This window comes from Camponotus floridanus, unplaced genomic scaffold, assembly GCF_003227725.1.
Source record: "Camponotus floridanus strain SB8 unplaced genomic scaffold, Cflo_v7.5 scaffold183, whole genome shotgun sequence".
In the NCBI taxonomy this organism is placed as follows: domain Eukaryota; kingdom Metazoa; phylum Arthropoda; class Insecta; order Hymenoptera; family Formicidae; genus Camponotus; species Camponotus floridanus.
In genome coordinates, this window is record NW_020229307.1 from 230,910 (window position 1) to 255,510 (window position 24,601).

Below are 24,601 nucleotides of genomic sequence, written 5' to 3' on the forward strand. Positions count from 1 at the left end.
CTCGTTACGTTTGAGCGTTTGTAATAAATACTAATAAGGCACGTCTAATAAAGATAATTACTCGAATAAAAAAGGTTCTCTCCTCGAGTCCTCTCACACGTTCGATACCCTCGTTATTTTTTAAATCGATACGATAATAATTCTTCGCTAATTCTATTTAATTCGTAGATGCAGTTACGTACTTTTATGCATGTTCATCGAGAATACTCGGGATGAAAAAATTGTAATCGCGCGATGTTAACAAGAAAAGTTGTACGAAAAGTGACTGAAAAGTTACAAAGTTCGAGTCACGGGTTGCAATCCCTTAACTAACCGGGCAACCCTTCCACTTCTCGTTCACTTCTCAGAGAGCCCGCTCAGAATTATCAAACTTAATTTGCGAATAACGATTTAATTGCTTCTTGAAGGTTCCTTAAAGTTTGTCTACCACGCTTCGTCCACGTCTCAAGATTTACAGCACTACGAAAAAATGCGTATATTAAAAATATTAAAAAGACTTCCTCATTAGGCTCGCGAAATTAGGCATATTTGGAGTATATTATCTAAATCTTTTATACTACGAATTATCCAACGAATCTGAGAAATCTGATGAATTTTTAATTAATAATGTAACATTAAATCGCTTTTGTTCAATTCATTTTATTTCACTATTCTTAATCTTTTTTTAATAACATCTATTTCTTTTTCATCCGACAAACTCATTTAATCCTTTAATCAATAGAAACTTAAATAAAATTTATTTTCATTCTTATTTTACTGCTAAAGATACACTTTTATCTTCCATCATTCTATACACTTTATTAATTAACGTTAAATTAAATTCTTTAATACTATAATCTAATCAATCAAATTATATTTTAGATTATAAGAAATACATTTATTTGATATATTTATTAATTTAAAAGAACGCGCAAATATTGCAAAGCGGGGATACAAATTATTTTAATTGTTTTAATTACGTATATAACTGTTATTTTACCTGAATATCGGAAAACAAAAATAACATTTCTTTCTATGCGTTCTCGTAATATCGCAGATTAAACTGCATCGAACATATGTTTATTTAAGTAAATAAATGAGAAAAAACGCTGAATTTTACGTCATTTAATATTGCAAAAATTAAATAACTCTTCATTTCGATAAAGAGTTATTTGATTAAGTGATACATTTTTTTGGAAAAATTTTATAAGAAAACATCTTATTAGAAATTGTCGGATATTTAAATCTCTAAAATCTTTAAAAATGACTTGCTTTTTGATTCTTCGCCCAAATTTCGCAGAGAACATATTTTTACTAATTATATCTTACAATTGAAAACTGATTTATATAGGCGGTAGTTGAAATGAACGTTAAGATCTTACGTGAAATGATGCGCTACTTTTATTAGTAATCGGTTTAAGAGATTTCCCTTCAAAGAAGCTTTACCGGTGAAAAATCCTTTTCTTCTCTCCTCTCTTCCAAGCTTGCGGAAGCTGTGAAAAGGATAACGTACCATACGCTGGATCCCTATATTTTTGCACCCTCGGTCTACGTGAACGCGCGAAAGGGAAGAAAAAGATCGCACAGAAAATCCAGTAGAAAAAAGAGAACTCTCATTGGCTATTAGATGAGGGAGGTATGCGGTGCCCTCCAGAAGAGGTAGCGAGATGGGCGATGGTGATGGGGTGATGAAAGGGAGAAGGCGAAAGGTTTCTTATGCGGCTGGCTCGCGAAAAGGGAGAGATGGGAGGGGAAAGGGCAACGTTTCGCGCGGGAACGAGCAAGGGCGTCGCGATGCCGAGTTTTTTAATTAGTAGTCTGTGATCTGTCAAGCGATTTTTTCCCCTCTCATTTCTTCCCTTTCATTCGCTCCTCATCGCACGTTGCTAGCACGCGGCTATTCCCAACCCCTTCGCGCGAACAGAGACGCGTGTTTGACTCGCTCCATAATATGTTTCTTTTATTCGTTTCATTTCTCCCGACTACTCTCCCCTCCGAGAGCCTCAGAGACTTCAGAGACACGGCTCCGATTTCATCCCCTTTTCCTTGTCTCCTCCTGGTGAGATTCAGACGAAGAGACGAGCTCCCACGGGAGGACACTTGCACCGTCTCTGAGTAATTTGCTAAGAAAGTCTCGGCTGTAACGGTGAATGATCAAAGCAAGGAAATGAGTAACTTTGTGATCGAAACGGCTCATAGCTTCGCTTTGCTTCTATCTGATTTAGTATGTAGTTACGAGCGCTATAGTTTCTATCGCGTTAAGGTACTTTTCATCGTTCGACAATTTTTCTCTCTTTCTCTTTTTCTCGCCTTGTAATATAAATATCTAAATCTCAATAATTTTGTAATATTGGAACGCATCGTAAATAGACGTCCAAGATACGCTTTTGACACAAGATTAAATCTTTAATTCAAATTTTGGCAAAATTTATGCAAGTTTTAATCATTCTGATATCATTTTTGACTCGCGAAGACATTTCCATGAAAAAGAAAAACGATGAGATCAATTTTCTTTCTTTTAAAAAGGAAATTTGAATTGTTACGATAAATTTTCTAATAAAAATTACACTATTAATTAAGTTTGAATTTTGATTCAAGATATTTACCTTGACCTTTAATCGCTGTAACATTGACCAGATATTATCCCCAGCCATGACATGCCATTGAAATCGAAGATTTTATATTCTCTGTAAAAAAGAAACAGAATTATAAATATAATACAATTATATATATTCACTTATTATATAATATTATACATATATATAGATTATACATAGATTATACATATATATAGATTATATATAGATTAAAAAAATATTCGAATATAAATATAAAATACACAAGTCTAAATACAATGCTACTTTTAATCGTACACTGGTGTTAATCGAGTACCATCATCGGCGTGCGAAGATACTCGCCATCGAAACCGCGATAAGCTCTCTTCGTACACAGAAGAAACAATGCGGTCTTTCTCGTCGCGATTTTATCCCGCTGATCACGCGCGTGAAATGGGCTTTTTACCACGAGATCAAGCCAGGTCGACATACGCAACGTAATGTCGCAGGGCGGCTATCTGCCGCTTCATCTTTTATTTAGTCATTACGCTCATCTTTTTCTCTTCTCTTCTTCTTTTGGCAGAAGCACGAGTCAACCGAGCAAGCAGCAACATCACTTTTGCGTAGGAAAGAGAAATAAGAGGAAGAAGAAAGAAGGGCTACGGACATGGTTATTCGCCAGCAGCTACTTCAGCAAAAGCTCTACCGAGCTTCTTCTCACAGACCCGCATTTATAAAGACACAATGCCGACATAATTCATCGCTATGCTTTTGTTATAAATATTCAAAGGATTAGAAAATTACATTTTTTTTACGAAAATAATATAGATCGTAATTATACTTTGCTAAATATCTCAAGGTTTCAAAACAAATCCTTCGATTTTTAATTTTAATTAAAAAATTATTAAAAATACAAAATTATAAAAATCTTTTTAAAATATTAAAATATCAAAATTATTGCAAATTTATGTTTAATCATTGCATAATAATTAACCTAACTCTTTTAGAATGTGCAGTAATTAAAAAACTAATTGCAAGTAGCTCAATAAAGCTATGATTGAATAAAAATAAAATTCTAAGGGAGTGCGATTTAATCCGACGATTTAAAATTGCCACATGTACAAATAATCCTTTTTATGGTTTTATGTAAGGCTTCAATGTAAATTGCGCCATTCTCAGCATTTCAGTGGTGGAGATTACACCACGTAGCAGCATCCTCCATAGTGTATGCGCGTGTTCCCTTAATGGCCGTCGAGTCGGAGAGATAAATTAACGAGGTGTTTGTGTCCGCGATCGCTGCTCGCGCGCGCGCTGCTCCTTTTTTTCTGCCCGACGACCGGGATTAAAATCATGATGGGGCTTTAATAATTACCGCCGAACGAATGCGTTAAATGAGGCGCGCGTCGCGACGCGCCCCGGGCCGGGGCTTTTTGCCCGGTATTATTTACAGCCCGGATCCACAATGGGCATGGCTGAAACCCGTGCAGTTTAGCCATTGCTCGCGCTGACATTGTGCACCGTCGAGAATAAATAAATGCGTGAAATTTTCAAACGGAACACGCGGAGAAAGGCTGCCGTTCTTTGTGATGTGCATCAGAGAAAAAAAGCCGTGCCAGCAATTGTGTGCAAAACCGTAATGAGGAAATTAAGAGAAAAGCTCGCGCGGCGAAACACAATGAACGGGCTTGCAAAATAAGCACGAATGAGAGAAAGATCAAGATTGAAATCAGATTGCACTTTAGATAAATAGTATACTATATGATATAACAACACGTGGAGAAAAGTTATTTGAGATACGAATACAATGGCAATAAATAAATAAATCATTTGGCAAATATTAATAATCAAATACAATGGTATGAGTAATATAAATGTATGTAAATCATATTATTTTTTTATGTTAATATTAAAGATTATAATAAAGATAATAAAGTTAATATTAAAGTAACAAACTGACAATGAGATAATAAAATAAGATTGGAAAGATTATGCAGAACATTTAGGATGCGAAAACGCTGAGCTTAGATAAATATTATCATAATAATACAAGGTGCAGATTAATAATGTTATGTAGCAATACATTATTTATAAGTAATGCAAAAGATATTTATTTATATTCTATTTTAATGTATTTCGCACACACATGTATAAATATATATAATATCATGCAAATCATTTTCTGTGCACAAATTAAGCAACTGGAAATTCAAATCTAAGCTACAGGTTTTTTTATACATCAATTTATATCAAAACATATTAGATAGATAATAATATATAACTAATAATATATAAATTCAGAGAGTTTATTTCAAGAAGTATAACCCAGAGAAACCTAAAGAAAACAAATCGTCAAATTTATCCTTCAAAACTATATCGTTGTATACTATTTTTTTGATATTTTTAAATCTATAAGAAACACTTAATGTTCAACTCCTGAGCAATCACTGTCTTTTCTATTTTTATGAGATACTTAAGTGTTTTTATCTACTAATCATAAGTACGAGATATAACGCGAAGGTCAGTTTTCGAATTGAGTAAAAATTTTCTTATCCATTTATCGATTAAAGTCATATAAGAAACGCAAGCAATAATGCTATCGCGGGCTGTTTTATTTGTGGTAATTATATATAAAATATAATAATAAATATAAATAATATGTGTGCGTGTGTGTGTGAGTATGCATGTAATATAACATAAAGCCGAATAAATCCATCTTCCAAGTATAATTTTCAGAATAATTCCTTAATTTCAGAATTTGAAAACAGAAGTAATTCTTCGAATATGCGCAAAGATAACGTGCGAAAACAGTAATAATCGTGGCCGTATTCTTCGTATTATTTCGAAATGCGATGAAATGCGTGATACAACTAAGCAAAATAGTAAAATGAGATTAATTATGACCGATACTTTCTTTTCAATACCACAAGGAAAGTTAGTGTTCCGACAATTTAAACTGGTAATTAATTTAAACGGATAATTAGGTCATATTATATTTTCCATTTCTTTTGATTATTAATATTGCCTTTACATATTTTATATTCTATGAAAGAAACTTTTTTGTCTTTTGTAGCCTGACAGAAAAGGAGCATTAATGCATTTTAAACCATATTATTCATTAGCAACATCTTTACCACGATTAATAAACAATTACGAATGTGTATCTTTAGATAAGGATCTGACATACGCTCTTGCATGCGTTTTAATGATTTCTTTAAATATAGAAAAACATATAAATAGACGAATGTTCAAATTTCTACTTCCTGATTTTGTTAATATATTTATAGAACACATTCCTACTGTTGGTAATTTTGTTTGCATGCAGGTTCGTATAAATCTTTATTTCACAAATTCTGATTAATAAAATTATCCAATTTCATATCAATAATATTATTTAGGTAGTGGTAAAAAGTGCACAAAACAATGTGCATAAAAGTTGTAATGATGCGCTGAAAATACTTAAAAATCTGATGCAGGAACTGTCCATAACGGAAGATGAATTAATTTTTCCTTAAGAATATACATCTGTTTATATATAAATTTAAGAATTAAAGAAAGATCGAATGATATAATAATATGAAGAGTATATGATAAGATTGCAAAAATATGAAGAAAAATTTATAAAATTTTAATCTTACAAATAATTTCAATAATAATCTGAAGCCAAAAAGCAGCATTGTTGTACAAATATTATCTTTTTATATTTAATATCTTTTATATTTAATATCAATATCCAAATAATCAATATACAAATTATTGAAAAAATCGATATATTATATAAGCTTATTTAATTTCTAAAAAAAATTTAGAATTAAAAACATATCACATATAAAATTTCCAAAATTGAAATAATATTAAGTAATATTATTTCACTAAGAAATAATATTAATAATTTACAGAAACAGAGTATGTGAAATTTAAAAATAAAAAATTATTAAGTAATAGATTGCTTATTTACTTTTTTAAAGTAAAATTTTATACTTAAAAAATATATTTTGCAATATTTATATTATATATATTCCTAAAATTTATTAAATATCATCTCTATCTCTCTTTCTCTCTTGATATTTATTTATATGTCTAGGAACAAATAATATTTAACAAAATGATATATATATAATTTTGTACAATCATGTAAGCATAGTCACGTAATAAAATTCAATTTTTATTTTTCCCTTTTATATGTTTATCTTTTCAGAATAATATATAGATTGCGTACATTTTAAATATATTTTCTCAATTTTTGATATTTATTTCTCAAATATGAACTAGAAAATGTGATAAAAGTACTTTAATGCAAATATTTTTTAACAAAAATTTGTTTTTCTCAAAAACAACTTTTTATTTTTTTCTTTAGGAAAGATCATTCTTTCATTAAGCCACTCAATTTTTTAGCTTCTAGTCACGATTAATGGGCTCTATTCGCAATTTCCATTTATCATGCATGGTACTCGGAACACCTCGACCGCGAGATCGTTGATACCATCTTTTGTGCGTCGACGAAGCATCGTTGGAAGAGAGAGATGCTCGCGTGCAAAAAGGGACAAGCAGGAAGGCAGCGGCAGATCTACTCCGTCTCCCCGCCACTTTGTGGAAAAGGCGACTGAAAAGTGGTCCGCCGTCGTCGCGAAAGCCGTTAACCCCCAACCCCCGGCGCCAACCTCCGAGTCATCCATCCCGTTATTGTATTTAGTTGCCCGTCGACGATAAAGTACGGGGTACAGGATGGAACGGGACGGCCACGATGGCGAGCGACTCAGTGCCTCTAATGCACATCTTGGAATATGATATCCGGAGCCGCTTCCACTGTAGACTTGTATTGGTCTACGGTTACAAAGTAGACGTCGTTGCTACCCTTCCGAGCCATTTTCCACCCTCATTTCCACTACGTCCTTTCGCTTCTTGTCAAATTTCCTCTCTTTCTCTATCTCTCTTCCTCCTTCTTTTTACCTCTCTGTCATCAATACGCCTTCCATCCAAGTTCTATGCTCTTCAAAAGTTGCTTTGTTCCTTTATTTTTAATAAAATTTAATCTTTGCTTTTATTAAATTACATATTTTGAATTACTGAAATATATAAAAGAAAATTATACTAAATATATTTTTATTCCTTTCATGACAATCATTAAAATAATAGAATCGCATTCAGAGAAATTGCTTTTTAATATATTGCTTTCATCATATGTACAAAATATGTGGAATAAACATTGTACAACATTGTATGCAGAATACATAAAATGTCATTTAACACTAATCATATTGTGAAACTCTATTCTTCAACAATTATAATACAATATATTTTTTCAAGTAAATTATTATTTAATAAGTATACTTAATCTATATCTTAAATATGTATATATCTTAAAAATACATAAGAGGTTTTAAATTAAATATTAAAATTGCAAGATATATTAATCATAATAAACAACTTATTAGAATGCAAACTCCATTATATATATTCCATAATTATAAGTTTCAAGAAAATATGGTTTTCTCCTTTATGTTGTTTTATAAGTTCATTGCACTTTCGAATAGCTCCAGCATTCTCTTCATCTCTTTGCTGAAAATCAAGCAAAGCGGACTACATATATATATATATATATATATATGCACATAGAAAGCCCAGACTTAAGCTGCTCTAATATTCATGACAGTCCACCGTAACAAAATTAATTAAAACAGATTTTCTTTTCCTGTTTGTTGCATGGTTGCAGACTTAATGCAAATGTATTATGACAAGCTTTACAAAATATTTAAAGAATAAGATTTCTCTGTTAAATCATTCAATCTCAAACAAAAAATAAATTGAAAAAGACGTGCGAGAGAAAGAGAAAAAGAGAGAGAGAGAGAGAGAAAAGCGCCAAAAGAAAGTTCTTTGCTTTCTCTTTTGTTTTTCTTTTTTTTACTAGATATAAAGGGAATCTTAATTTTAAACTTTGTTACAATATTTTTCCAATACTAATGATTAATAGTTGACTCAAGATGTAAGAACTAAACTTTTAATAAACTTTTAATGCACGCTTCTTTTTCTGTAAGCTTTTCTCCCCTTTTTTTCTCTCTCTTTTTTCATATTTTTTTATGTTTTATCATACTGTTAGCATTTGATTAAAGCAAAATCTTCTTTTATAGAATAAAGTTGTAATTTAAGGAGATATATTTGATTGACTTTATAAATAAGGATCATGTTGCTGTGAAAAATTTAATAAAAATGCTAATCAAAGTATAATGATCAAAGTTCTTTCAGGATAATCTTTGCAATCTTGATTTAATTAAAAAAGAGAATATTGCAATACTTACATCTGTTCTGCTAACTTGTAAATTGGTCCCATCGACTTTGATAGTTCTTCGCATTTAGCCATTAATTGATACATTGATTTTATATTGTGATCAACAGCATCGCACGTTTTACACACTGCATCTCTATAGGTTTCTAAACAGCCAACTGTAAGAGCTGATGCCTGGAAACAATAACAAATTACTTAAATATATGATAATCATATAATAATGGTCATGGCAATAACATGTCTCAATTGATGATTCACATTTTGTAAAATTGCAGCGAGATTTTCAGTCAAAGCGTCCACAGAGGTTGCAACCTTCCTAGCTTCCATTTCTAATTCATTTAATACATTGTGATCGAGAGGTGGCAATTGTGGAGTCAAGGCCTGCCTGTACAAGCATGGAGTCGAGCTTCGCGATCCCGGAAACGATGGAGTTTCTCCCTTCTTTGTCACAGGACTGGACAATTTGATCTTATTCTCTAAATCCTCTGTAACAAATAATACCATGTCGCCGTCTTGCATCACTCTTCCTTCCAATTGCAAATAACCCATAGCTTTATGATAACTCGGCGGGTCCAGATCGTCATCTTCTGTTGGACTACCACCTCTACTTTTCAAATCTAATTGATCCGGTCTGTGGCCAGTAGCTCCTATTTTCTCCAAATTGTCATCCAAAAACTTTCCACTCTCGATATCTGGAGAATCAATGAGTGATCTCAATTCCGAAATAGGTGGCGAGGATTGTGAATCAAATGATATCTCGGAATAGGATGCTGTCATCTCATGTAACTAAAACATTAAAATCACACGCATGTAGCAAATATTTATTATTAAATTATTACTTATTATTGTATTGTATGTGTGACAACAAATGTTATATATATTTAATTTATATGTTAATTGTGCATATTAAGTAAAATAAATAAAATGCAAATAATGTTGAACATTTATGAATATATTCTGTATTTATGTATCAGTAACATTATATATAAAGTGTAGGAAATCTTTGATTTGTTATTTTATACATATAGTTCAGATATACATATATATATATATATATATATATATATATATGTATATGTATGTATGTATGTATAAAATAATACTAATAAGAATAATAATTTACATAATATCGCACAAACACATAGATTCATAAATGTCCAACCCTGCACACAACTTATAAATTCTAACCTTACTCTGTCTTCGTCGTAGTCGATAATGGGATTCTTATCATTTCGAATATTCATTCCTGATTTCGAGGCTGCTTCGATCTCGTCCGATTCCATTATAATTGCCACTATGAATTTTTAGAAATAGAAAAAATGTCTTATTGCGCGAGATGAAACGTGTCGAATGCTCCAAATATCAAACTACGAATGGCTACATTCAGAAGACTCAACAGCTAAGTAGCAGTCGAACATGATTGGTTTCTACTTTCGGATCCGACCAATCAGCGTCGAATTACATCGGAAACTTTAGTAATGTCGCCAATTATCGAATGATACCCAATTGCCTACGTCATCGACGAGCCAATTTAAAATCACACGCATATAGCAAATATTTATTATTAAATTATTACTTATTATTGTATTGTATGTGTGACAATAAATGTTATATATATTTAATTTATATGTTAATTATGCATATTAAGTAAAATAAACAAAATGCAAATAATGTTGAACATTTATGAATATATTCTGTATTTATGTATCAGTAACATTTATATAAAGTGTAGGAAATCTTTGATTTGTTATTTTATACATATAGTTCAAAGATATACATATACATATATATGTGTGTGTGTGTGTGTGTGTGTGTGTGTGTGTGTATGTGTAAAATAATACTAATAAGAATAATAATTTACATAATATCGCACAAACACATGGATTCATGAATGTCCAACATTGCACACAACTTATAAATTCAAACCTTACTCTGTCTTCGTCGTAGTCGATAATGGGATTCTTATCATTTCGAATATTCATTCCTGATTTCGAGGCTGCTTCGATCTCGTCCGATTCCATTATAATTGCCACTATGAATTTTTAGAAATAGAAAAAATGTCTTATTGCGCGAGATGAAACGTGCCGAACGCTCCAAATATCAAACTACGAATGGCTACATTCAGAAGACTCAACAGCTAAGTAGCAGTCGAACATGATTGGTTTCTACTTTCGGATCCGACCAATCAGCGTCGAATTACATCGGAAACTCTAGTAATGTCGCCAACTATTGAATGATACCCAATTGCCTACGTCATCGACGAGCTAATTTAAAATAAAATTCTCTGATTGGTCATAGTTGATTACTCTAGATATCCACAAATATGATTGGCTGTGGCCATTTGCAGGGAGATGTTCCCAGCCAATAAAAATTTGGCATTTCCACAAGTAATAAAATGTCATTAACCAATCGTAATTCATTTCATCACGAAATTATAATTTATGCTTATAGGAGCATTCGTTCTGTGATAGATGTTTATGTGAGCGCAAATAGGCAGTGAAGAAACATGAAAAGAGAGAAGAAAAGTTTTGTATAAAGTTTGTGTACTAGATTTTACGACTAATTAATTAATTATATATAAGTTATTTTGTTAACTTACATCAGTTATATGGTAAGTAAGAAGAAAATTGTAACAAAATACATTTTCATGTGCATCACTTACTTGTTATTCTTTTATATGTCACATGTAGCAATAACAAAATAAATAATAACATTAGATAAATATAGTTGATAATTTACACACTTTTGTAATATTATAATTATAATTTGTTACATAAATTTGATGAAACATACACATAGTGAACAATAATGGAATGCGATACAAGCGAAACAACTGTCAGCATGGATGTGGTCAAAGAAACTGCAATGGATGTAGAACTTGAAAAATCGACTGTCAATGACAATTTAGTTATTAATGATAATAGTAATGTAACAGTAATAATTGAAGAATTGGATGAAAATGCCATTAATTCAATGGACATGGATATCAATGAATTTGTTGAAGCTAAAGCATTACAAGTACAAGAAGTTAAAGATGTTCCAAATTACACATCTTCTCCATCATGTAGTTCTAACAAGGATATTATGGATGCAGAAGATCAGGATATGTCACTAACTGCAGATGAGGAAGAGCAATTGACAAAACAGTTTTTAAATGGAGAGTTAACATTTAGCGAATATTCATCAAGAATGGATCAGGATATAGATGTGGAAACAATAGAAAATGATAATTCCAGGTACGACTCGAAAGAAATTTTGCAATAAAATTCTAAAATTATGACTTATCCTATTTTTAGAAAGAATATCGAAGTGGATCCTGTTATTGTACAAAAGACTGCAGAACAAAAAAGTATAGATCAGCAAAGAACATGCAAAACAAGTAATGTACGTCAGAGAAAAAAAAGACGTATTTTGCCACCAGTTTTACAAGGTCTTATGGGTGAAGCAAATTTAAGATATGCCAAAGGAGAAGTAGAATTAGCAGCCAAAATATGTGCTGAAATTATTAGGCAAGCTTCTAATTTTTCTATTAATACATTTCTAAGCTTTATATTACAACAGGCTGTTTAAGAATATTGACAATTTACTAATTATTTCTTCAGACAAGTACCAACCGCCCCACAACCATACCAGACATTAGCTATGATATATGAAAATGACCATCCAGAAAAATCATTACAATGTTCTTTAGTTGCTGCACATCTTAGTCCTAAAGATGCTGACCAATGGATAAGATTAGCTAACATATCACTGGAAAGTAATGATATAAAACAAGCAATAACATGTTTCTCTAAAGCAATTCAGGCAAGTCCAAAGGATATAAGTTTATATGAGATACGAGCACAACTTCAAGAACAGAATGGAGACAAAAAAGCATACTTGAGAGGGTACACAAGATTGATTCATCAATTGGAAGCTGACGACGGTGAACATATATTGAAATATGCAAAAATATTAGCCAAACATTATATGCAAGAAAATAACAATACACAAGCATTAGAAGCAATGGAGACCATTTTTGTCAAATGTCCTGATTTCATTACATTAGAAGAAGTTAATATCATGACTGAATTGTTAATAGCTCTAAAACAATTCAATAGATGTTTAGATATATTGGTCAAATATACAGATATTCAGGTACGATATAAGAATAAGAAAGCAGAACAAGAAGAGATAACTAACAGCATAATGTCTGAAGAGGAAGAAAAATTGAATAATTTGAAAAGAAAAGCTACGACTTCGATAAAAGATCAAAATATTGATGAAATAGAATCTTGTGATGTACCAGATAATGTAGTTGTTGATTTAAAAGCGAAATTTCTTATAACTCTTATTGAATTAGGTTACATTCAAATAGCTGATGAACTTTTACCTAAATTTTATACGCATGAGAATCCAGAAATTTCTGGAGATCTCTTTCTAGATTTGGCGGAAGCATTAATGGACAAGAAAGAATTTCAGCGTGCATTAGTTTTATTAGACCCATTAGTAGAAAGTTCGAATTTTAGTTTAGCTGCAGTCTGGCTAAGGCATGCAGAATGCTGGGTTGGTTGCAATGATATGGATAAAGCCATAAAATCTTATGAAATTGTCCGAAAATTATCACCGCAGCATTTAGGGGCAAGAATAGCTCTAGCTAAACTTTACAAAGAAGCAGAACATTACGATAAAGCGATAGAGGTTCTTTATCAAGATCCTGAATCTGATACATTAGATTCTGATGTTATATATCAAAGAATGATATTACTTTATAAAGTTGGAAAATACGAACAATACTTATCGTCGGGAATGTTGCTTCTTTCAAGACATTGTGTTAACATAAGGAGAAGGAGTGAATTAAGTTCACTGGCACGTTCAACGGTCCGGCAACGTCTTGAAAGTTTAAAACATGCTCGTTTAGAAGCCGGGGATACATTAGAGGATGAATACGCGCCAATATTTGCTGCTAATACAAAACTGAGTGAGAAAACTGAATTCCAACTTTTTCTACAAATGTGCAAGCTAGCATATAAATTAAAAAACTATGGTTTTCTCCAAAGAATATGTTTTACCGCTTTAACAACACATAGATTTAAAAAAAGAAATTCCCATATAGTCTTCTTATGTTTAATTTCTTGTATACATAATGAAGATTCATTCCATGGATATAATATCGTACGAGAAATTGTACGTGTCTGTCAAAGATCCAACTCGTGGAATTTATTAAATATAATTATTCAAAGAGCTCAAGATTCAAGGCATAGCAGATTCATAATGCGATTACTTGGAAGAGAAGATGTATTTTCATATTTGCATATCATACATGCAAATAATTGCCTTGTCGCAGGAACATATAAATATGCATTGAACGGCTACATTTCTCTCTTCAAGGTAGCGCCAAATGCATTGTTAGCATTGTTAATAGGTGTTACACAATTACAAATGGCATGTCAAAAAATGTCAGTTAAGAAAAATCAACTTATAATTCAAGGTAAAAACCTATACATGCGTGCACGCACGCACACATATGCATGCATATATAAAAAATAGATTGCCATAATTATTTAAAATTATATACGAAATTGTAACAAAATATTCCAATTAATATGGTAGGACTATTGATTTTAAAAGTGATCAGCATACACATATATTAATATATTAGCATATAATATAATAATATATAAATTGTAATATATGTTTTTTAAAGAAACTTTTTTTTTATTTAGCACTAGCATTTTTCAAAAAATATATGCAACTACGTGGTAAAGATGGTAAACAGGAAACCTATTACAACATGGCGCGAGCGTTTCATCAAATTGGTTTATTTCCATCTGCGATTCACTTCTATAAGTTGGTCCTGGAGGAAGATCCGGGAGATTTAGTTAAACAGCATGCAAATCTTTTGGATTTGAAAAAAGAAGCAGCTTTCAACTTACATCTCATTTATTTGCAATCCGAAAATCATCTCCTTGCTAGGATGTATCTTGAAAATTACATCACAATTTGAATAAAAGATGTGAAATCTGAATCGTTTAAATGTGATATAGAATTTCTATATATGTACTGTATACATATTACTTACACGTAAATAGTAACAACTTATTTATTATTAATATGATAATATCAAGTAAAAAACACATTGTGATTAAAATTTAATAATATACTATCGTATAAAAAGATATAAAAAAACATACTTAAAATTTTTTTCCTAATTTATAATATTTTTCAATGTACTTTTGTTATTGCTACATGTAATCATAACAATGTATAATTTTTTTTTCATGCAATCTCTCTTAAAATATGCATGCCATATCAAAGTCTAACTTAAAGATTTTTTTTTAAGATAATGGCCACTTTAGATGCTAAAATTGAATTTAAACAATTGTGTGACATTTTGGAAAATGTTACCAAAGCACAAGGAGTAAAAAAGAAAGCGCAAATCTTGCAAACTTTTATCGACTTTTGTCGAAATATTGGCAACAAATTGAAAACTGAATATCCTGAATTGGTAATATGTTATAAAGACAATAATATAGTTGTGATAAAAAAATTTGTGTAGGAAATTTTTAAAAAATTATTAAAAACAAATTCTAATGAAAAGATTTTAATTGCATCGAGAAAATGTTAAAATTTATGAGTTGATAATCTCCGAAGATCTAATCTATGAGTAGATATGAAAAAATGAGAATATTTCTCTTCAAAATTCTGTAAATTTGCAAAATGGTTGACAGCAGAATTATAATGATTTAATTTAATTTTGGCAGGATGTTTCGCTATATCCAATATTAAGATTAATATTAGTCGATCTTGAACGAGAGCGTGGACCACATAATCTGAAACAAGCTTCATTAGCAAAACTTTACGCTAATGTATATGGTTTTATGAAAAACAGCGACAATTATAAAAAACTGGCAAATTATCGGTCAGTATCACGACTGTCAGAATAATTTATTTATTAAATATGTTGAAAGTAGAAAACTTAAATTTAAAGTAAAATATGTATATAAACAAGTATTAATCTGACATATACAATAAAAAATCTTTTTCTCTTAATTTTGATAAAAATGTAAAAATGCTATTTTATATATTTTAGAGAACCTGCATCAGGTAAATTTATAGGGAGTGATTTCGCTGAACGAGCTTATTGCATATTAGATAAAAGATTACCCAAAACAAGTACTGGCTTCACGATTGCGCGGATAAATATATTCCTTGATGACATATCGAAGAAAAATGTGACAATGCAAGAAAAAATTGAAACATTTAGAGTACTTTTCCGACAAATCACGGGATTCGAAATGAAATGGATAACACGAATTGTACTTAAGGATCTACGACTTGGCATAGGGACAAAAAGGATATTGGAAAGTTTGTAATTTTTCAATAATTCGAAATATGTCGCAATAATTGTAAGGATTAATCGATTCGTTCTCTTCAAGTTTATCATCAAGATGCGAATGAAAAGTTTCTCGTGACAAATGATTTGCGGGAGATATGTAACCAGTTGCATGATCCTAAGACGAAAATAAAATGCGGTATACAAATATTTTCGCATTTCAAACCGATGCTCCTAGAGAGGTGTGACATTAAGAATATCGAAAAGCTATTTCGAGATAATGACTTGTATTATGTACAAACTAAGTATGATGGCGAGAGATCGCAACTTCATATGAAAGATGGAAAATTCAAATATTTTACGCGTAGAGGATACGATATTACGAAAAATTCTGGATACGGAGAAACCGGATCTTCAGGTATGAGTCAAATATTAAAAATTAGATTGATCAAAAGGCCGTTCATATAATTTTCTTTAATCATTAATCAGATAGAAATTATGTAAATATAAAATTTATTTGGATATTCATATATAGGTTTTTTGACCGGTGTATTTACGAGGCGCTTAAATCCGAATTGTCATTCTTTTATATTGGATGGAGAATTAATGGGTTGGCATAAAGAGAAAGGAATATTTTGCACGAAAGGTATGAATTTTGACGTCAAGAATTTGTCGGCGAATAGTCATCATCAACCGTGTTTCGTCGCATTCGATATTATTCTACATAATAACATTTTACTTGTTGACGAGCCTTATAAAAATCGAGTAAAACTTCTCAATGATATATTTACCGAGGAAGAAGGTTCTTTAATTGTATGTCGATCTTCTTTAATTTCGAATAGGTAGGCTATTACTTTACATTATACTAAGTGTATCGTTTGAAAATTATGGATATTTATAAATTAAATTTTTATTTTTTAATTAAATTTCTCTGTAGCTATAAAATATTACATTTCTTCCAACAAAAAAAAATATTTATAGCCTCTGTTGTTGGAATTAAATTAATGTAATAAATAGCATCTAGTTTTTTATTTTATTTTTCTCTTTTATATATAATTTCGATTAAATGTAAATATAAATAAATATATTACATATATTAATTTGAAACCTCATAAAAGATCAACAAAAATAAAAATTAAATAAATATTTTATATCTTTTTCTGAAAGGGAGGAATTGATAGAGGCATTTAACGAACGCCTCCGTGATAACGAAGAAGGGCTCGTTATAAAGAAACATGATATGAAATATAAGCCAAATGTCCGAGATGGAGGCGGTTGTTATAAGATTAAAGCAGAGGTAAAAAAAATATATCAATTATATATTTTTGTCATTACAAATTTTCTGAAAGAAATATTTGCACATGTTTAGAGAAGAAAATATTGAAAATTTATGCGACATACATAACGTTTTTTTAACGTATAACGTCTTTTTCGAATTTTTGCGAGAAAAACTTGCATTAAAGAATTTATAATATATTAATATATTAATATATGTGATATATTATGGATAAAATTTAAAAGTAACAATTACTTCTTTGCAGTATTCTGACAATTTGGTACAAGATATAGACCTGATTATACTCGGCGGTTACTACGGAGAGGGCAAATATACTGGAATAATTAAAAGCTTTATGGTGGGCGTTGCCGCTTCAACAAGTAATAAAGAAGGAAATCCATCGCGGTTTCTCGCTGTAGTATCCGTAAGCAGTGGCATAGGGGATCAAATGTTGCGTGATCTTCAAACAAAATTTGCATCACATTGGATTAAAGAACGCCCTGAAAATGTTACAGGCCCTAAAGTAAATTTAATAATTAATTATTATAATTATTTTATATTATCTTATATTCTCATCAGAGTTTTCTCGATATTATTTAATATATTCACTAATTAATTTCATTTAATTCTATGTTTCTCATTATATTTTACAGTGTTATTTGCTTCTATAATGTACACGGATCTTATTTAAATTATATTCTTTATAGAAGGAACAGCCGGATGTGTGGATTCGGCCGGAAAATTCTATAATCTTGAAGATACGAGCGACCGAAATGATACGCAGTAATGAATATCCGATTGGATACAGTTTGCGATTTCCTAGAGTTGTAGACATCAGAATGGATAAGCCATGGTATAGTCCATGTACTAGTTCCGAACTTTTGTTATTAGTCAAAGTACGTATGTACTATTGCTAGGTGATAATTATACACAATGCAAAAGTAACTATTAGCATTTATAATACATTAACGCTTACAATTTACAATAATTCAACTATTATAGAACAAGGGAATGATCCAAAAATTAACCAAGCGGGAAGCTACTTTGCACGATGTAGACGAAGCACCAGTAGCTAAATTACAAAAGACAGTAAGTCGAAATAAATCAATTGAGTATAATGTATACAACGGACAAATAGTACTGCTTACGCGACTATTGGATGGAAAGGAAATTTGTGTAATAAATGGTACCGATGAATTGGCAAAGGAGCAAATTGAAGAAATATTGCAGCAGCATAGCGCAAGAATTGTTCAGAATCCAATGAATACAACTTTTTGCGTGATAGTAGGTAATAACAGAACGGTAAGTTGTTATTATCGCACAGCTTAGGCTTGAATCGTGACGTCTTATAGTAAATTAGGGCAAACTATTTTTTTCAGATACGAGGGAAGGAAGTAGTAGATAGTGGGAAATACGACGTTGTAACTTTGGATTGGTTTAAACGCGTTACCAATCAATCCAATTGGGCCTCGTTAGGTGACTTTTTGCCGTGGGAATTATTATGTAGCCGAGACAAAACTAAACATCGACTCACGGAAAACTACGACGAATATTATGATAATTTTATTGTTGACGCGGATGAAGAGACTTTGAGGCGTTCTTTCGACAAGATTGGGAAACCGGTAATTTCATCGTTCAAAGTATTTGTCATTAAAAATCATTTTACATTATCACACTAATCTAATTTTGCATAAATCATTTAGCTTGCGGATCAGTTTACCGTTGAGCAGGGAAAAAACCTGGATAAGGAATTGTTCAACGAGAATGCGTCACCTTATTCACTGTTTAGAGATATAATTGGATTCTTCGAAAACCAATCGTGCTGTGCTAAATTTAAATTCCGTTTTATGTCAGGTATGATTAAGGATAATATCGATAATTTCGTTACACATATCTTTGTAGAAGATAATGAAACAGATACTGTGAGAAATTTGAAAGTAGATGATCTAACGTCTGTAAAAATTGTTAAATGTAAATGGATCGAGGAATGTTTCCGAAGTGGTCAATTATGCGATATTACAAACTATCTAATTGATTATTAGATGTATTTATAAAATATATGTAAAAATAAATATATATATCGAAAAAGAGTTTCATAATACGAAGAAATGTTACATGTGTATTTTCGACGGAAATTTACGATGTATTCATGGAATCGTTTCAACTCACATTTTCGTGAAGCACTGAGAAACTAGGTACTAGGCGGAGTGACAGTCGGACAGTTCGCTCATTTAACATCTTCCCGTTTCGAAATATTTCTTCTTGACTCGAACCGCCACCCTTACCCATCTCGTTTTATTTCATCGGAATGCGCGCAAAATACGAAGCGAAAGAGACGCAGCTGCGACGTTCCTCTCTCACAAAGCCTGCCATTCAGAGAGATCTCACGTAGATTAGCGCGGAGAAATCGCGAAAAGGTTCGAGATATGCATATATCGAAAATGCATAAGATTACGAGTAGGGCATATACTTTGTCATTGATATTTGATTTTATCTTCAATCTCTTTCTTATTCTTTTATAAATTTATAATTGTATTATTTGTTTATTTCAAGAATCATTATATTATTCTAAAAAAATTTGACTGCAAAAATGCAATAAAAATAAAAAGAGAAATACGTGAAATTTTTATAGATAGCTATAGATGATAGTGACCATTCCTCTTAAGAAGTTATTAATTAATTAATGACTGAACTTTTTTTAATTTTGCTTTGTACTTTATTTTATTCAGTGAATATACACACATTCATTGAATAAAATCAAATAAAATTTTAAAAAATATTGAAGGAAAATTATAAATATACATGTAGAATCTACCAAAAGAATCCTGATTCACGTGATTGAAAATATATACGCATCGGTTAGGCCAAGCATCCATCTCGTTAGCAACGAAGAGGTGTCTCTAGTCAGGTCAGTATAAATAATATATGAATATGACTGACGTTCTGCCCGCGCAAGATCTACTTATAGACTCTTCACCTACAGATGGGACACGTATTAATCGAGTTTCAGATTTTCGGAGCGTGCGACCGGGCGTGTCACTCTTGCAGTATGTCGAATTTATTCATAGAATCTCTAACCAGCCAGTTGCCAATTATACTATAGAGTTACTCGTAACTGTTGTCTATTGCGCTTGATGATAACGTATGACGACGTATATAATAACAACACGATTCATACCCCATAAATCATGTATACATATAAGTCGATAGATTGTACTCTAATTGAAATATACATCGTATTGAAGCTCTTTCTTTCTCCATGTCTTTCTCTTTTTCTTTGACTATGATAATAATATGATTCTTATTTTTAAAAACAAATTCGGCTTTAAAATATTTGTTTCGGATACACCCTTTTTTACGTTTTTCAAAGGTAGACATCCCTTTATAATTAGCAATAGAAAATGTACAAATAGAATTTTCAATTGTACGCAATTTTGTATTTTCTTTTCGTATAATTTACTGCATTTATTCTTTGACGCATTAGCGGTGATTGAATAAATCGTAAAAGTGTCTCGCTAGAAAATAGAGGCAAATGATTACCTATTTTAGATGATAGATATTACAATAATCAAAAGGCTGTCGTTTCCGTTTTTTTTTTCTTAATTTGAATTTCTTCTGATACAGCAACGATTTTTTGCACAATTGTCTTTATTATATTCATTTGCAATCACAGGTACCATACAATCATCTCTCTCATCTTGGGATCTGTTAAAAAATTATAAAATTTATATAATCAATGTAATGTACAGATCAATAGTACGATTAAAAATGTTCTACATTAAAATATATAAACATAATCTTTAATGCAAATTTAACTGAAAAATAATAAAAACACTAAAACTTACAATCGCGTTGGCTTGCTACATCCACATGAATAACGTATATTTCGCATCCTATATTGGACATGAAAAATATAAATAACTGTCATTTTAATAATAGCACGACTTTATTTTCTAGTTTATTTTGTGAGAAATTTTTAAAAGAAAAACGATGTAATAAGAGAGAAATTCTTCAAAATTAAATATGTATATTGAAAAATTTATTTTGATTGATTGCACAAATATTTGGCTTTGACAGATCTTTAAATTATTTTTATTTCTTTTTAATGTTAATATTTTCTAGACACAAACTAATAATACTTTTAAATTGACAAAGTGCAAAGGATTTTCATCAACTTACCCTTTTGCACATCCGCATCTGTCCGGTCGTCTAATACATAGAAATTATTAATTGCATATTATTAATTTTAGTAATATCGTAATTATGATATAAATAATCATATGAAGCGTTCATCGCCTCGTGATATCTTTGTCGAGTATATGACTTTCGGCGCGCTTATACATATTACATGCTTCTTTAGATTGCATGACATACGCTAAACATGCTTCATAATAAATAAAGCTTTCTGTTGAAATAAAAGCTCTTTAGGAAGACGCGCGTGACTCACTTTTCGCTTTCCTGCCTCAGTAATTCTCTCATTCTGGCGCCGCAAACACAACTTTTCTCACTGTCGGACAAAAACAGGATTATTTCTGACATCATTATTCGTCGTTTTGGTTTAGTTCGGTCCCATATGTTGAAGACGCTCACTTTTCTTTCAAGAAGCCGACATAAAGGAATAGTATCCCCGTAAAACCGATAATGAATTTTCCAAGGTACCAAGCAAAATCGGTCGTGCAGTGAGGCATCGCAAAATATTTTGAATCATCGAGTCAAGAGCTCAATTCACTTGATATATTTTTCAATATCTAGATAAGATTATTGACATTTTATTTTTTCACGCTTCAACTATGTTATAAAAAGCGTATACGGAAACAAATGATAAATTTGCCTCTCACGCGTGTGTCAAAAATCTTGCAAAATTTTACACGCTATCTAATTTATTCGTTTTCATAAACTGACATTTCGTTCAATGTATTTTAGTTTTGATTCAGTATGACGTGTCATTTCTTGTAGTGACATTGCAGGCGACGTTTCCTTAGCGAAAATTTGATACGAAGCCATAGCGTGTTGCATCCTTGCAAGCTTTAATATTTTAACTGTAAAAAGGAAAAATTAAGAAACTTTATATCAAAAGAAACTTTTATATTAAATTATTTATATTAAAGCGAAATGTATTATTTACTTTCAATCGATTGTTTCGTGGTCAATGTCTTTTCAAAGAAATCGTTTTAGACACGTGTCGCGATTTGGATATTTGGAGGTGTAACATCGCGTCTCAGAGCTTCTTCGTGGTTCCTACCAAAGCGAAACTAAGGCGAGAAAGATGTTGAATGACCTGTCAACATATTTGCCGTCTTGACAACACCCTCAGGCTGAACTGTCCAGGAGCGAGGGAAAAAGGAAAAAGTGTTCACGAGATGACACCCCTTCGTTCCACGCTCATTAGGATGAATTCCTCGGTCACGTGTCACGCGTGCTTACTGGCATATGTAAATTTAAATCTGTCTAACTGTACGATTTTAGGGCGATGAAAAAAATGATGTGAAAAAAGCATGTTATACACAAGGTTTCTTATATATCGCTTAATTTACAATCAAACGATAAAGAATTGTATAATCAGGAGAATATAATTGATAGAAAAATTAAAAAATTAATTTAAAAAAAATAGCAACTTAGGTTTCTGTAAGTCATATGTTAAATTTTTAGCGAGCTAAAGTTAGAAATTTCATGGAAAATAATTTACATTTTCTTTCAGTGATAAAGTCAAGTACATTTCTGTAGAGGAAGAATAAAATTTAGTTACACTAACATATTTAACATCATCCGGCAAAATTAGCTGTCATACACACGCCCGAAATAATAGTGCAATCTCTTTCGTTTTCTTTTATTCACACATCATGTTGTTCATTGCAAAAATAGAAGGCAGACAATCTCGTTCTAACAACGTTGTACACCAGCAGCTGCAACCATATGGCATTCTTTCTGTGATCTTGCTCTAAGAGCTCGTTAATACGATCCTCTCGGATGTTGCCAACACACAGTTAATATTAGTTTCGAGTATGTTTTCTTAATGTATGAATGACACCGCCGACTTCCATCAGGGTCTTCTTCGATAACCACCTGGTTAACATCTTGCATACTTAATGTTATTTCTACAAGGATATTTTGAATCGATTTGCTGAATCTTAATTGTGTCGTTTTTCTCTCTGAACAAGATTAAATAAAAATATTTGCTACCCAGCAAGAATAAATTAATAACATATATAATAAATATAAAAATTATTCTAGAAAAAAGATATTGGTTGTAGCTTTTTCCAAGCAACTGAAAATGAATGATTTCTTAATTTAAAATTAATTAATTCGTCAATTATAAACTTTGTTAAACTTTGTTATATATGTACCTGTGCGTGTACATGTGCCAATCTTCAAATCTGACGAATCATCGATATGTTTCCATCAAGTAGACTCTAATCAAAGAAGTTAGTACATTAACGAAGGATTCTTCTTTAGAGTTACTCATAACAAGAAGATGAAGAGAAACATGGTGGTCCATTGGTTCGCAGCCGGCGAAAGCGGCGGGGTTTCTTGAGCTTTCGAGCCAATGGAAACACGTCGGGTCTCTAAAAATACATTTTGAATCAGTAGGAGGAGATGAACAACACACCTCCTTTACAGAGAGATACAAGAAGTATTCTTACAAGTATATATCTCTCGCAGAGTAGGACATCACGGTAACTCAGTCGATTCACTCGAGAAGAGTTAAACGGATACAATAAGCTACAATTAACTTGAATCAAGATATCATATGTCTCGTCGCGATCTATATAATCGGAGATTGTTACTGAAATAAACAAAACTATCTTGGAAAGATACAAATATTCGTGCAAAAAACGATATATGCAAAATTCATTGTGCTATTTAAAAACCGATTGATAAAAGGCAACTATGTAAATGATAAAAAAATTGATTAAAACATCATTGTGTACAGACGGAATAAAATCTACATTATGTAGAATGCTTCAAATATAACTTATTCAGAAGAGCAATCAGTTTTTAAAACTAAGCGAATTTTACACGATATTCTCATCAATAAATCACCTTTTACGTGCGCGATTTTGCACAGCGTGAAACAAACATTGTATTTAAAACATTGATTACGTATTAAATAATTAGCGCAAAATTAACGTTTCAATTGTTCATTGTTGGCTAAGTAATTCTGAATTTAAACTGATATATTGCAACAACTAAATATA

The 24,601-nt window shown here is 31.2% G+C and overlaps 4 protein-coding genes and 2 long non-coding RNA genes across 12 annotated transcripts; 3 read left to right on the top strand and 3 right to left on the bottom strand.

The window, feature by feature from the left end:
* Positions 1–1,213: 1,213 nt before the first annotated feature.
* LOC105248681 (BLOC-1-related complex subunit 6) lies at positions 1,214–10,931 on the bottom strand. 6 transcript variants are annotated; one of them, XM_011253601.3, is made up of 6 exons: positions 10,746–10,931; positions 10,008–10,108; positions 9,073–9,600; positions 8,828–8,988; positions 2,586–2,666; positions 1,214–2,117 (listed from the first exon to the last, which is right to left on the bottom strand). In XM_011253601.3, coding segments are annotated over exons 1-5 (864 nt in total). In that variant the 5' UTR covers positions 10,747–10,931; the 3' UTR covers positions 1,214–2,117; positions 2,586–2,593. The 6 variants fall into 6 exon arrangements, with proteins under 6 accessions (XP_011251903.1, XP_011251905.1, XP_011251909.1 ...); XM_011253603.3 differs by lacking the exon at positions 10,008–10,108; XM_011253607.3 differs by lacking the exon at positions 10,008–10,108 and having other exon boundaries at positions 10,741–10,930.
* LOC105248682 lies at positions 4,964–6,093 on the top strand. The gene is made up of 4 exons (XM_011253609.2): positions 4,964–5,151; positions 5,287–5,490; positions 5,605–5,856; positions 5,930–6,093. The coding sequence occupies exons 1-4, from the start codon at positions 5,125–5,127 to the stop codon at positions 6,044–6,046; spliced, it is 600 nt and encodes a 199-aa protein (XP_011251911.2). The 5' UTR covers positions 4,964–5,124; the 3' UTR covers positions 6,047–6,093.
* A 344-nt stretch (positions 10,932–11,275) lies between the features above and the next one.
* On the top strand, positions 11,276–14,820 carry LOC105248687 (general transcription factor 3C polypeptide 3). The gene is made up of 5 exons (XM_011253615.3): positions 11,276–11,425; positions 11,614–12,050; positions 12,111–12,323; positions 12,417–14,284; positions 14,520–14,820. The coding sequence occupies exons 2-5, from the start codon at positions 11,623–11,625 to the stop codon at positions 14,798–14,800; spliced, it is 2,790 nt and encodes a 929-aa protein (XP_011251917.1). The 5' UTR covers positions 11,276–11,425; positions 11,614–11,622; the 3' UTR covers positions 14,801–14,820.
* On the top strand, positions 14,690–19,582 carry LOC112637043 (DNA ligase 4). Of its 2 annotated transcripts, XM_025407683.1 has the most exons (12): positions 14,690–14,877; positions 15,137–15,301; positions 15,558–15,715; positions 15,887–16,161; positions 16,233–16,547; positions 16,665–16,971; positions 17,297–17,426; positions 17,671–17,928; positions 18,113–18,301; positions 18,408–18,707; positions 18,785–19,027; positions 19,109–19,582. In XM_025407683.1, the coding sequence occupies exons 2-12, from the start codon at positions 15,140–15,142 to the stop codon at positions 19,445–19,447; spliced, it is 2,676 nt and encodes an 891-aa protein (XP_025263468.1). In that variant the 5' UTR covers positions 14,690–14,877; positions 15,137–15,139; the 3' UTR covers positions 19,448–19,582. The 2 variants fall into 2 exon arrangements, with proteins under 2 accessions (XP_025263468.1, XP_025263467.1); XM_025407682.1 differs by lacking the exon at positions 14,690–14,877 and having other exon boundaries at positions 15,045–15,301.
* LOC109609806 lies at positions 17,825–19,632 on the bottom strand. The gene is made up of 2 exons (XR_002192435.2): positions 19,575–19,632; positions 17,825–17,905 (listed from the first exon to the last, which is right to left on the bottom strand). It is a non-coding gene; the product is annotated as an uncharacterized LOC109609806 (long non-coding RNA).
* Positions 19,633–20,727: 1,095 nt separating this feature from the next.
* Positions 20,728–24,522, bottom strand: LOC105248686. Its single transcript, XR_003122633.1, has 7 exons — positions 24,447–24,522; positions 24,047–24,189; positions 23,750–23,968; positions 22,531–23,670; positions 21,585–22,444; positions 21,251–21,298; positions 20,728–21,110 (listed from the first exon to the last, which is right to left on the bottom strand). It is a non-coding gene; the product is annotated as an uncharacterized LOC105248686 (long non-coding RNA).
* Between the last annotated feature and the right edge of the window lie 79 nt (positions 24,523–24,601).